General features: G+C 37.2%; 1 protein-coding gene across 1 annotated transcript; it reads left to right on the plus strand.

Annotated features, from left to right (window-relative positions):
- The first annotated feature begins 701 nt into the window (after positions 1 to 701).
- On the plus strand, positions 702 to 13,530 carry LOC140156061 (uncharacterized). Its single transcript, XM_072179177.1, has 9 exons — positions 702 to 958; positions 4,601 to 4,809; positions 5,262 to 5,458; positions 6,451 to 6,545; positions 7,563 to 7,602; positions 7,871 to 7,936; positions 8,960 to 9,066; positions 9,657 to 10,220; positions 12,707 to 13,530. The coding sequence occupies exons 1-9, from the start codon at positions 835 to 837 to the stop codon at positions 13,396 to 13,398; spliced, it is 2,094 nt and encodes a 697-aa protein (XP_072035278.1). The 5' UTR covers positions 702 to 834; the 3' UTR covers positions 13,399 to 13,530.
- Positions 13,531 to 15,117: the final 1,587 nt, after the last annotated feature.

The raw sequence follows: 15,117 nt of genomic DNA on the forward strand, positions 1-15,117 counted from the left end.
CATTCATTGCAATATAGGGGGGGTAGGCCTACAAAAATGTCCCTTCAGCTGAGTGATAACAACGTGTGCATGTACTATTTTTAATCAAATTCAAAACGGCTGGTACTTTTGATCATCATGCCGTTTCAAAAGAAAATGTGCGGTATCGGTACTAGGTGTTTACACATTTTTATTTCAAAAGAACCGCCAACGGGGAAAAAAAACCTTATGTTGAAGTAGAAACTTCAAACTTGGCACCCCGCTGCCACTAAGAAGCAACTTAAGTCGTCTTAAACCACTTGTGAGTATTTAGATGGGAATATTCTAAGGATAATCCTCCAGCTCAAGTGGTCTTTAGCAACAACATGTGATGCGATTAACCAGCCCCCTCCCTGTGTTTTGTAACTAGTTGCTTATTGAATTACTTGTTTGGTGCTTTTGTTGAATGGCCATTGAAAGAATTGGCAATCATGATCAAAAAAATAAGTTTTGAAGTCGGCTTTGTCACAAATCGCCCAACATTTAATACATTTCGCGGGTGAGATTTTCAAAGTAGGCCAAATGTCGCGAAATCGCGGGAGCACTTTCTTTGTCGCGGGACGGAAGTTGAAAATCGCCCAATTGGGCGCCCAAATCGCGGGTTTGGCAACCCTGACAGTAGTTGCTATGTGGTCGTTAGCCTCCACCAAAGTATTTACAGCGTAGCGCTGAGCGCACGCATTGCGATCCAGCTAGCGGAAGAGATTAGCAAACTGTTTCAAAACAAAATGGCCACTTGCATGACAAACTTCTTTGCGCAAAGTTTTCGCACAAGCAAATTAATATTTCAGTATATGTATTCTCATATATGTTACAATGAATAAAGGCAACAACTTTTTAAGTCGTCATGAACGTCGATTAACGTCATCTTACTCAAATCTGACGAAGATATCACCAACTGCGACACCAGTGTACACTCGTCCGCATGGAGGTTTCAAAGGCAAGTACACAGTCTGACAGTCACTGTCCATGTGCATGTGTGCCACTTCCTTCCTTCCAATACTGTGCAGCTCTCAAATGGCTGAGAATAAACGCACACTGAGTACATGTATGTATGGTCACGATGGTTAACGTGAATCAAAAAGCTTAGAATCAAAAAGCTTACGTTGTTACTTGAGTAAGTAAGAACACAGACAGACAGGTAGATTTTTAAGGCAAGCTATACTGATACTCGACAATCTATAGTAAGAATTCCAATTGAATGAACGCAGCTTTTAACAGCTGCACTCGATCCAACCGCGATCGTATATTGCGTATTTCAAACTACAACGCGAACGCATACGACCTTGGATACAATGCTATCCAATCACGAAAGCGTTGGCATCGGTTGATTCACTTCGCTACTCACGCACAGTCGCTGCACGCTGGCGTACATCGCGCAGTGTACGCAAAAATTCGTCACGCTATTGAAAGCTGCGTTCATTCAATTGGAATTCCCACTATAGACTAAGCTTTTTAGGTGACCAACCTATAGAAAATACAATAATAAAAGCGACCTGGAACTGGTCCCCGATATTTCATTCTTTCTTCCAGAACTAAGTACATGATTAACATCCCTCTTTAGTCTTAGAAGTTGAACTTCCGAGTATTGTTGTACTGTGACAGCGGTGTAACTTAAGTGCGAGCAGTGACACCAAAACTTTTCAGTGTCAAGGCACGGCACATTGGTTCGCCAGTCCGCTGTACATGCTGTAAAGGAGTTTCAAGTAGCCCAATTTTTAAGCTTAAAAAAAACTTTAAAAAAGTGCTCGATCTTAAACTGGACATTTGGGCGGATTGACCGAATTGACTTCAAATAGCTCGACAATTATTAACATCGAACATGTCTGACAACATCTAACATGCTTCTATTAATTGTGAACTGACACAGTTTTTTTTCTTCACTGTAAAATTACTTAGCAATGTTAGTACTTTTCTGTCTTGCAACAGTGCTCAAGGAAAGGAGGAGGCCCTTTTACTTAAATTTTGAATTGTGAGATTCTCGGGGGGTTAACCCTCCAAGTGAGGATTGAGGAACACCCCACCGTGGCATCCTTTATCATATGGATGTCTATGTCTATCACACTTCAAATGGTGGGGACTGAATATGGTCGCATGTCATGAACTGGTCATCTTTTGTGTAACATAATGTAAAATGAGAAAAAAATCACCAATTTTTATTCACTTAAACACAACTTTTAATGAAAACATTTTAGACCATTAAAAGTATATATTTCTGGAAAGCTTATATTACAAGGATGCCGAATCAACAAAGTATAACATCATAATACAGGGTGGGTAAGAAATATACAGGGTGAAACAACAACAAAATTAGCATCTTTCTTGTCATGATGAACCCCATATTTTTCTTTTCTGAAAGCTATGTAGCTCAAAATAAATACGGATTCAGAAAGACCTTGCATGGGCCCTTCAAGCAAATTAGGAAGAAAGAGTTTGCTATCCCTTATGTTAAACATATTAGGGTGGTCAAAAATTGTAAAATAATTTTACAATTTTAATGACATTATCAATCAAAACTTTTTAACTCCATTTCTGGCACTAAAACTAATAGCATAAATTGAATTCCTCATCAAATTTCCTTAAAAATATGTGTACTTTTGAATAAGCAGGGTGACTCTGGCAAGAGATAAGCCACTTGGAAATGTCGGAGCGTTACATGCACACTTTGTACAGTAACATATAGGGAAAACTGTCTTAATTAGCATTTAATTAGGCAATTTATTAGTTACATCTTTTGTTACATTTGATCTACTATGAGGTAGATCTACAATCCAGGATGATATATGTGCAATTTGTGGTCCATGCTACTTGTACTTTTTAAGATACAAAGGTTTAAAGTTGGCCATATTTTCACAATTTTGTGTACAATCCTATGGGGCTCTCCCGCCTGCTCTCCCGCCTGGATCCTCCATTGACACATCTTACATATTGAAGTATAAATCTCAAAGTATATGTCCAATTGACTTGGGGTTTTTGTATTTGACAAAGAACATAATTATCTACAAAATGACACCAAACTTTCTACAATAGGTATTATACTTTTGGAATAAACCAAACTTGAAGTGTGAAGAAAGCGTTTTCATGTTACGGATCCTCCATTTTTGGGTGACCTATTTGTGACATGCGACCATATGCACAATTCCCAATTAACGAGTGCCGGCCCACACAAATCAATGGACCCCCGATGGGCCCTGAAAGAAACTCGCGGGGTGAATAAATCATTATCAACCAATTTAAATTTCAATACAACATGACAATGACATATAATGAGTAAGTTGTACATATGTGACACGATCTGGTCCATGGGGGCCAAAGGAGGCATTTTTGAAAATTGAGTTGCTGTAATTATTAAATTATATACAATAGGCTATCATTTACTGAAAACTGACACCAAAGGTCTAGGATATTTGGTTTTAAAATTATAAAGTTTTTTGATGTCTATTTGCTTAAGTATTTTATTCCCGGTGGGTTCAGTTTGTATTTAAAGGTAGGACGTATGACCGTTACAGGATTTGAAAATGACCCCTATTTCACGGGGAATCGAGGACATTTGCAGCAATTTTACCCCCTATTTTGCTTGAAATCAAGGAAAATTTGCCCCAAATACCTCCCTATTTTTATCATTTTGAGGACGCATTTTCATTTCACCCCTTATCACGAGGAATCGAGGACATTTTTCCGAAATAAATACCCCTATTTTTACCATTTCAAGGACGCTTTTGAATTTCCCCCCTATTTCACGGGGAAATGAGGACAATAACAAAAACTGCAGCGGTAAAACGCGGAAGAAAGTCCTAGAAATACACCCTATTTTTCATTTCAAGGACAATTTTGCTCCAAAACACCCCTAATTTGGACAATCATGAACATTTTTGTCCTCAAAATTCGCGGACATTTCTTGAAAAGTATCCCTAATTGGAACCATCATGCGTACACATTGTCAGTGAAGACTGAACCCACTGGGATTTTATTGTTTTTTTACTCCATATTTTTACCTTTATCTCAGTTTCAAATTTGCCGCTTTTGGCCCCCAGATCGTGTCACATATGTGACATGATCAAGGGGGAATGAGTCACATGTCGGCCCTGGTTGAAAATGAGTTTCACACATGTTTCTAAAGGGCACATTTAGAGCTTTCAAAAACTGAAAACCCCATGTTGAATCGACTTATCTTTGTGAAGTTACGTCAATTTATCAATCGCTGAAAACAATATAAAACAAAAGAATAACACTTTTTTTGCCAATATCTCAAAATCAATATTAGGGACATCCGACTCATTTCCCTTGATCATGTCACATTATGCTGATTCAGTTGTCCAAATTTAGATCATTTTCAATGAAAAGTTTGACAAAACAAGTGCCTGCTTTGAGTTTGAGCACTAGCCGTAATGATTCCCAACGAGGCAGCGACTAAGGTCACATGTTCGCATAGTCTTCATTGCAGCCAATTTGTTTCCGCTCCATCCACCTGTTTGTGTGAATGGAGCGGAACCAAACTGGCTGCGGTGAGACTACTTTGACCCATTTTTGTGAAAATTTAAATTGTTTATAAATTACAAGTTTTACGTTATATTTTTAACAGGTGTTTCAGAGCAATATCCACTATCTGTGTATGGATTTGACAAACCATCACAATATATAGAAAATGTGAAAAATTGTGTAAAAACACAGTATGTAGATGAGGAGAATGAGCGATGTGGATCACCACAATGGGTGCCAAGGTACAACAGTGACATAAATCACACAGGAGAACAGCCTCTTATAGTGCAGCAGTTCCTCTCTGGAAATAAGGTTAGTATTTTTCAGTGTATTTTATTTACAGTTTTATTTTTATCACAGTTTTTACGCTAAATCCGTTGGTCGCAACACAGTGAAGAACAAAATATATTCTGACAAAAACGTGTTTGAAGGATATTTTAATGGCCTGATTCCATTTGAAATAAGTTTAAGGGTCAAACTATTATATATCTTTAATAGTTAAAAAGGAATAACTATTATAATTATAGGATATTGCTAGCTCTAAAATTATATGTCACTATGTGAAACAGAAAATTTACCGGTACTTTATGCCACTGTGTTGCGACCGACAAATTGTAATGTTTTCTTCATATTAAATATAATGCTTAATAATTTACTTGAGAAACAGTTTTGAAATGTTATGATAGTTTCAAACTGATATTGAGGTAATAGTCTCAAAATACTGTAAGCTTACTTTCTATATTCCTTGTTGTTAATGCACACAGCAAGAACAAAGAAATGGAGTTCTCCCTTCACATGTTGATGTTCCCCCTCGTCTCAAATCTGCTTCCCATCGCCATCGTGAAGAGAGACAAGATTATCACCATGGCAACAGTACACATCAGTATCTTACAGCGACAGAGATGCCAGGGCAGTCTCATCAACTGTTTGATATGAGACTTGGTAGACCAACAAGGACAAGGTAACACATTAGGAATGAACATAAGGTGCTGCTTTAAAACAGAAATCACATTTTGACACAGAGATAGACTTTCTCCACTTAATCAATAATTAGATACCAATAATCTTGTAAATGTGATGGAACCCCTTGTTAATACTAAAAAAATAACATCCTGGTTGTTTTTGTGGTATAAATTGGCTCCCAATTCATGTTGAAAAGCATGGTAAATGTTCAGATATATCTACTTTCAATGGGCTCCTGAAATTGCTAGAGATGACTAAATTATACAGACTCTGGTTTTACATAATGTCCTATGAAAGGTTTACTTCTACATTTTTAATGTAGGTTCAAACGTGCTGGTGATAAACAATTTCCAAAAGTTTAAACTGACTTTTCAGCACATTATCAACTAACCTTGAATTTCATCAGAAGAAGTCCTATGATGTTGTGTCAGACTTGCCCTTTTGTTGACCATTGGCAACTTTTGATCACAGCTTGGACTGGAGTTGCCATCCCTATAGAGTGTATGCAATAAATCAACCGGAACGGTATAACAATTGAAATGGCAGCCATGTTGGAGGACAGTTCTAAGATAGCTTAAGATGACAGAGGGACAGGTCTCTAGATCGATTCCACAACCATCCATACCTATCACCTTTTTTATTGTAGTATCATGCGAATTGCCCTGTAGTACCTTATGGAGGACAGAATTTTATTTAAATGAGGATGATTCTGTCATGAGTGACGTCGTATTGCATACCCTCTATACAACCCCCTCATTCAACCAAAACTTTTGATCACAGTTAGGGACTGGAGTTGCCATCCCTATACACCCTCCTCCAAAGTTGCTAATGGCCAACAAAAGGGCAAGTCCAACACAACATCAGAGATCTTCTTCTGATGATTCAAGGTTAGTTAGAAACAAATATTTGCTATGTACCGAAAGTCTCTTTTGGAAGTTCTACATTTTAAGTTGGCAAACAAAATCCTAAAATGTCTCTTTCTCCTTGCAGTCTATTAAGGACACGTTACAGGTCTCGTTCTGCACCTGGTGTCAGGGCTCTACTTGAAGTCAACCACCTGCACAAGCAACAGCACATGGCTGCAAGTAAGTATTAGCTTTTAAAATATATACATTATTCACATAATTGGTGGTGGATGCAACATTAGCACAAATCATCAAAGCAAATCCAATTCTTACCTTGTCTTCACACAAGAGTTTCAATGCATCCATTTTGGTTACTCATTCATATTCAGCAGCCAGTATGGGCTATAAGCAACCTGGCATTTGTTCTGGTTATTTTCTCTCTGTTTATGCCCCATTTAGTCATTGTGTCTAACAGATGGTCAGATGAGTGCAAGAAGTTCACCAGGTCAACAAAGCACTTAGGACCTTCTTACACTCAGCTGACGATTTAATGAAACCATTGGGTGACGGGTACCATTGAAATTAATACAGCTAGGTTAAATTCACTTTGACAGTGATGGTGGATGGGTGTCATCTTTATGTACAGCAAGGTTGGGAAAATAATTTGTGTTTTTGTTTGTCAGGCATATTCAATGAGTCATTTCAAGAATTTGAATACCATAAACCAACCGCTATGATGAGTGGAAAGCTGATGGTTATAAATTGATTGGACAGTTGAAGGCAAACTAACTAAGGTGTAATCCTGAAAGACAACCTGGCAAATAAGTAGGGGCCAGGGCCATTTGGCTCCTGGTTCATTGAAAATAGCCCCTGGTTCCCAGTAAAATCTCATGAACCAGGGGGTATTTTTTTACAAAGAAGACCCTGTTCAGGTGCTTCTTTCTGGCCTTTCATGGCAATAACCAAGGGTTTAGCCCCTGGTTCATTGAAAATAGCCCCTGGTTCCCTGTAAAACCCTGTGAACCAGGTGCTATTTTTTTTTTTTTTTTTACAAAGTAGTCCCTGGCGCTTCTTATTTCCCAGCCTGCTGAAAGAGATTGGCCTTAATTTGCATGATAACTTGGGTGAGGAAATATAGGCATGTGATTTGAAACTGGACATCATAGTTGAAGGTTCACCATATATATCAACTCTTCCCTACTCCCATACTCACAGGCTCATATCCATTTCCATCCATTCATTTGTATCTTGTTACAGAGACAGAAGATAGATTCAAAAGTGTGGATATTCCAAAAGAGTAAGTGATTCAGTTCTCATATTATTGTTCACAAGATGCATGGAATGTTCTAACCTTTACTTACTTGCATTGCGTATCCTAAATCTTTTTTCTTTTAGCATGTGGCATTTCATGTCTGCATCCTCATTGGTTATTCTTCATCATCATTGCATATCATTATCGGAAGTTAACATTTGTAGATTTTATAACTAACTGTACATTTGAATGGAACACCATTTGTCAAATGTCTTCTTACAGTTGTTCACTTTTGTCTTTTCTGTTGCTGTAGTCTTCAACCACTGACAGAGTCAGGAGAGACCATCCATCAGTTCATTATTGGAGCTCGTTATAATAGGTAAGACTCCAAGGTGATGATTATTATGATACATACCATCAAAATTAAATGGTACATATTTCATTGATATAAGAGTGCTTCAAAATCAAATCACCTTTATTACTAAACTAAATAAATTCACAATATATACTAAACAAAAAACAAAACAAAGTGAAATAGAGGGAAGACAATAAGGCCCATAATACCTCAACTTTAAATGACAAAAAAATAAGATCATCACTTTTCAGGTTGTTGAAGAGTAACATGAGGCATCTACAGGGAAAAAACACGCCTAGAAAAATAAACAAACACACAACCGGGTAGACAGGTATTAACCTTTTAACATTGAACACTGCTTTTTGCTATCAGAAGTTAAAGAAGAAACGAAAAAGGACAGAAGATGAACGAAGAAGTCACTTTACACCCCGGGATTTGATCCTTAGACCCCTTGTGTGCCAACGAAGGCTCACCGACCAGTAGCCACAGGGGTTTTGCTGCCCCGGCCAGCCATTCATGAGCATTTAGCACTTAGGGTGATTGCGTCATCGCATCACATGGGATTCATGCATGCACAGTGGTTATCTGATTTGATTTGATTTGATTTGATTCGGTACTCAAAAATTACAATGTTTACATAGACAATTAACAACAATAAAAGATGTACACATGGCAGAGCACCAAGGATACCCCAAAAAGCTTTTTAAAAGACAAGCTTATTTCCATTGGGGTCCTTAAACAAGTGAGGGGAGGGGGAATGCAAAGAACAATGAAGACAAAAAATATGAAACACCAACACAAAATATTGCACATGAAGTGAGACCAGCTCAAATTAATTAGCTTGACCAGCAAGGTGTTTTTGACTAATATTTTTTAAGTATTGATTTTATTAACTTGCTTGATTCCCTTTGTGGTATTTTGTGGTCTCTAGCCATGTTAGGGCTAATAGAGAACATTTTCAGAACAAATTGTAACACATAACATAAATGCACCAAATGTTGGATGAAATTTTTATATTATTGATCTTCTTTGTTGTCACCTTTTCAGAAATGTATTCCGTGATGCCAATTATTTAGCTGCCACTGGTGTCAATGTGTCCAAACGAGACCAGCAGGCTCCTATACATTTCCCAAATGGCAGGTCAACAGATAATGGTAAGACGGAATCTTAATTGAAGAGTTTGGATGCAAAAGCCATTTTTCTCAATTTGCGATACAATATAGGCAAATATAACCTTAATGTAGCCTTATAACACAAGTGTGAAAATGGCATTTTGCGTTTTGTATCTGAACTCTTCGTAGTTTGTGGTGTGTGTGTATGCACATATTATGCCCTCACTTTACTTCAGTTTAGATTTATCCAAGACAGTAAAGCAGTTTACGTCTACCTTATCCATACCTCTATATCTGGGACGGTTATCCGACTGTGAAATCTTCACAGGAAAACATTTTTTATATTTAAGGGGCTTATTGGTTGCATACTCCGCATGCAGCTACATGTAGCACTCATATGCCATCTTTCTCTTTCATTACCCCATATTGAGTAATCAAATTGTCTGTGTTTTAAAACTTTGAAAATTCACCTATACATATTTTATCTTGATCAGGTCCCATCATGACTGGATAAAGAGGTTGGACTGCTAGCTGTATACTAAAAATACTACTGATGTTGATTCCATGATACCAAATACTTGTTTCTTGGAAATAAATATGTTTAAGTTCCATTCTGTTATTAATTTTTTCAGGCTATCTTACCAATAGCAGTGATTCTTTTGCTAGCACCAGTATTCCTAATGCAAGCCATCAACCTCGTCGCACAAAGGAAGCCTGGGGAAGCAGCCCTTCTTTGAGCAAATCCCGACCAGTGAGCAGAAACACCAGTACTGCTCCTACACCTACACCGTTAGCCAGTAGGGAGACTTTTGCTCATCCATCAGGAGCTGCAATAGCTGCGGCAAAAGCAACTCAATCCTCTCTCCAGCAAGTTCATCAATCTGTAACAAATTCTAAAACTATTATAGATGGGAGAGCATTGCATAAAAGCCACCCAGGGGTAGAAATTAGTGGCTGCGAAGATTGTGTCATGTGTAGGAAAGGGGTACCTTTTAAAGGTAAAGGTATGCCAGGAACTTTCAGCAAGAAGGTGGATCCTGCTACAAAAAGAACTGGTGTTGGTGGACATAATAATGGAGAAGACAAAATGGACAAGTACATTCAGAGTGTGAACAAAGAAAGGAATGCTAGTGATACTACGGATCATGATACTATAGATCATCAACGTGTTCAGCAATATCATCTAAGGATACTAGGTACAATTTTTACACAGCCGTGACTAACGCCACGGCTGTGTCTTTTTCTTACAGGTTCTTTCTTTCTTTCTGCCGACCACTACATTTGCTCTAGCACTCACATGCTTACACCGATTTGGACCTAACTTGGTCACAATCATCATTTACCATGCCCCTACATGTCACATGAAACTCGTGGGGTCAAAGGTCACGCTGGGGTCATAGGGGTCAAAAACGTGATTTCAACTAAAATGCTTCTTCTCCTACAGATTACGTATGACGGTGAACCCACTTGCACACATGCATTACTATTACCCAGTGTCTATGGGGTCCTCACAGATTTGGGGTCAAAGGTCATTAAGGGGTCACTTCGGTATAAAACGAAAAACCTTCAAAAATTTTTATTTGCTAAGAAAAACATAGGACAGTAACGGTATGTTCACACATAAATTGTAATTACCCTGTGTATATGTGGTATTTTTTTATTTAGGGTCAAAGGTCATTAAGGGGCCACTTCCGGTACAAAACGAAATACCTTTAAAATGCTTCTTCTCCCACAAATTACGTCGGACAGTAACACCACTTGCATACATGCATTGTTATTATCCAGTGTCTATGGGGTCCTCACAGATTTGGGGTCAAAGGTCATTAAGGGGTCACTTCCGGTATAAAACGAAAAACCTTCAAAAATTTTTATTTGCTAAGAAAAACATAGGACAGTAACGGTATGTTCACACATAAATTGTAATTACCCTGTGTATATGTGGTATTTTTTTTATTTAGGGTCAAAGGTAGGCCTGGCATTTTCGGGTAATTTTGTACCCGGGTACCCGCCGCAATTTTCGGGCGGGTAACCGGGTACCGAAATTGCAACAACAAAAAAAAAAAAAAATTTTTTTTTTTTTAAGTTTTTTATTTTTTCGGTTTTGTAGTGTCTCTGGACCTAGACCTAAATGCCAGGATCATTCATGTTAAAAAAAAAAAAAAAAAAAAAAAAAAAATTTCAAGATATTTTGTTATTTTTTATATGAAAATTGATAATTTGTATTCATGTCATAGTCTATTAATGATTTCAAAATGTATTGAATTTGAATGCATTTTGAAATCATTAATAGACTATGATATGAATACAAATTATCAATTTTCATATTAAAAATAACAAAATATCTTGATTTTTTTTTTTTTTTTTTTTAGGTCAACCATGAATGATCCTAGCATTTAGGTCTAGGTCCAGGGACACTACAAAACCGAAAAAAAAAAAAAAAAAAATTTTTTTTTTTTTTTTTTTTTTTTTTGAATTTCAGGTACCGGGGAGGTATTTCCTACCCGGGTAATGTAATCTCAGGCGGGTACCCGTTTACCCGACCGAAAATGCCAGCCTTAGTCAAAGGTCATTAAGGGGCCACTTCCGGTACAAAACGAAATACCTTTAAAATGCTTCTGCTCCCACAAATTACGTCGGACAGTAACACCACTTGCATACATGCATTGTTATTATCCAGTGTCTATGGGGTCCTCACAGATTTGGGGTCAAAGGTCATTAAGGGGTCACTTCCGGTATAAAACGAAAAACCGTCAAAAATTTTATTTGCTAAGAAAAACATAGGACAGTATCGGTATGTTCACACATGAATTGTGGGTACCCAATTCATATGTGGTATTTTTTTATTTGGGGTCAAATGTCATTAAGGGGTCACTTCCGGTCTGAGACGAAAAACCTTCAAAATGCCCCTTCTGTCACAAGTAACATAGCAAAGTGGTGCCACATGCACCCATGCATTGACATTAGCCAATGTCTATGGCCGTTTTCATATATTTTGGGGTCAAAGGTCATTAGGGGTAACAACACGGCTGTGTTCGTGGGTTAGACCACAGCTTAGTCTAGTTGTTATTTTATTCCTGTTGTAACTGTAAATAAAACTGGCTATATTTTATAGATCATGCGCACATACAGTATGGTTAGTGCCTTATGAGTTTCATGGATGAAAAAGAAATGGTGGTTCAGTACATTAACATTACAGATATTTTTAAAAAAAACCTTAAGTTCGATTGATCATACGATACGATAAACAGAATTTGTAAAGTGCCTTAGCATGTAAAGTATGAACAAAGCGCTTCACAATGATATTAAAAGTACAACTTACATCTAAAAATTAAAAACTTAAGATCAATTACCGGTAGTTTGGAAAGAAATGGGTTTTCAGATGAGATTTAAAAGTGGCCCGACTACTGTTCTAATAGCTGTCTGTACAATCTATTTGCAATCTCACATAATGCACAATATGCTCATCTCATCTATATCGTCTGCCAACATTGATTGGTGGGGAAAGGGGTGGGGGTATGTGGAAAAACAGCAGCATCACTATTGTAATTCATAGTTTCCAGTGACTCATATAGTATACTGCACCAATAAAGTATCCGAAAACTTGTTTATTAATTCAAAATACATGCAAGTTCTGAATGTTGGAGAAGCATATTCATTCATATTTCTTTTTTACATTATTCAGGACTGAAGATGGGAGTTGAGGATAACCGTCCGATATCTCCACGAGCCAAGCTTCACTATAATAGTGCTCATTCTGCAAGATATAGGCCTGCTTCTTCAAGACAACAATTTAATAAAAATAAAAACAACAGTAGCAGAAGCAGCACAGATGACTTGAGTATTGATGAAGTGAATCAAGGAAATCGTATCATGGATGATGATAAGATTAGCATGCGATCCAGTATGATATCAATACGCATTGATACTCCTAACTTTGAAGAAGAGGATGCCATGAGTACTGCCAGAGATACCCCTAGAGATGGAAATGAGGAACAAAATCAGACTGTAACTCCAGAAGGTAATCAGAGAGGTTCTGAGAGTGGCAACATTGATGAAAGTAATGGTGACAGGTGTACAACTATAGAACATACTTCTGTGGAAGTAACAAATGACTTGCATGAAGCACAAATACAAGATGAAAATGGCAACCATGAAACAGTGGATGAGCATGATGATACAAAGAAAGCAGCAAGTGGAGATATCCAAGTTGATACAGATGCGGTAAAAGATGTAGGATGTTTGCCAAATCCTACTGAAATGAGTAGGGGGGATGAAGGTGATGGTGAGGGTAAAATGACTGCAAGTGGTATTAGTGATGCTATGGAAAACATGGAGATAAGCAGTAATAAAGGAAATGATGCTGCTGAGTGCTGATGATGCGGAACCTGAAACTGTCACTGATGGTAGATAATATGAATGTGATATCGATGGTGTGTTAATACAGCACCAGGATAAAAGAATTGTCTCAATTGGAAAGTGCATGACTCTAGAGGCAGTGTGTAGGGGTGTGCAATGCACACTGTACATGCATGCATGCCTGGCATTGCAAATTTATGTGTATGTGACGTGCATGTTTAAGTGTCATGCCCACTCCAGCTGAAATGAAAGTACATACCATATAAACAGAATTTTGATGCAAAGATGTCCTAATCCTATAGCCATAACTGTATACAGTGTAGTTTTGTGACTCCTCCCTTCCTCCCTGTAAACCAGAATTGAGCCAAATAACTTTTTAAGGGTATACTGAGAAATGTATGACTATGTATTCAACATTTTTCACCATCTTCCTCCCTAACTAAACAATAGTGTGTCTTGTCTCAAGTTGAGAGTAACTCAATGTTGAATTTCACAGCGGCAGATTCAAATTGTGTGGGCTAAGCTAATCCTGCAGGTCGTATACTCACAGGTAGGATGGAACTGCATAAACACACAGATTCGAATCCAATCCAACATGGAAATACTCTCAACTTTAGATAAGACACATTATAGTTTCATTTATAGGACATCCTCAATCTTTAGCTAGGGTTGTTTCCACACACGTAGCATACACGTCTTGTCTGAAAAAACTTAATGCCAACCATTGTCTTTCAAACTATCACACTAAATAAAGAGAATGCAAAAATACATAATTGCAATGCTATTATGCAACAGACATGTACCAGAGATTGGTTTCCTTCATCATTATTGGCATGATGAAAAGAACACCATCTTCATTCATATGTTTGCCTATTTGGTATTATAATTTGCACTTGTACATGATTGTGAAGTAGTGCAATCTACCTGGACTAGTTTGTGACCTTGTCATGTTTTCATTGTTGCTTTTATCACAGATCCTGGAAACTGAAATAATAACAATGAAATATAATAAAATGAAAGTGTGATTATGATATGTAACATTAACCACAACGGGCACAACCTGTCATTTGCACACAAACAATAACAGGTGTGTGGCAAACAGAGAAAATTCTTTCAATCTAAAAAAATTAACAATAGCAAGAATTGCTTGCAAAATTGATGGTTTAAAAAAGAAATCAATTACTACTCTCCATTCAAAAATAATTAAGGTAACTTTTTTCTCAATCAAAAGTATGATCGCAATGCAAGTGCTAATTTGTATGAAATTAAATTGAGTACATTTTAGGCAATTTAATACAGTAAATCAATAGTGATGTGTGTTTTCTTGATATGAAAATATTAACTGGCAGTTTGCAATAATTATTCACAAAAAAAATCAAAATTTACTTTACATGTAATTTACTTTGTGAGTTTGGCAATTCAAAGTTTACCACTTTTCACCCTGATGTGGCAGTGAAGTTGTTTAGGTGCAAGAGTGAAACAGTTACCTCAACATGTTGACGTCACTGCCTGCCACATCACAATGAAAAATGATACAGATTGAATATGGTATTAGCTTTTCGGGGGGTGTTTGCAATCTTGATTTCTGAGAGAAAAATTCTACTATAGTCTGCACACATATGCTTCCCTTGAGGCAATCAAGTAAAACAACACATTTTGTGATTTTCTCACAACTGCTAATTTTTGCTGGAATTTGTTAATTCTTTCTGAAAATGTATACTTTTATATAAATATTCT

The sequence above is a fragment of the Amphiura filiformis genome, chromosome 6 (assembly GCF_039555335.1).
Source record: "Amphiura filiformis chromosome 6, Afil_fr2py, whole genome shotgun sequence".
Lineage (NCBI taxonomy): Eukaryota > Metazoa > Echinodermata > Ophiuroidea > Amphilepidida > Amphiuridae > Amphiura > Amphiura filiformis.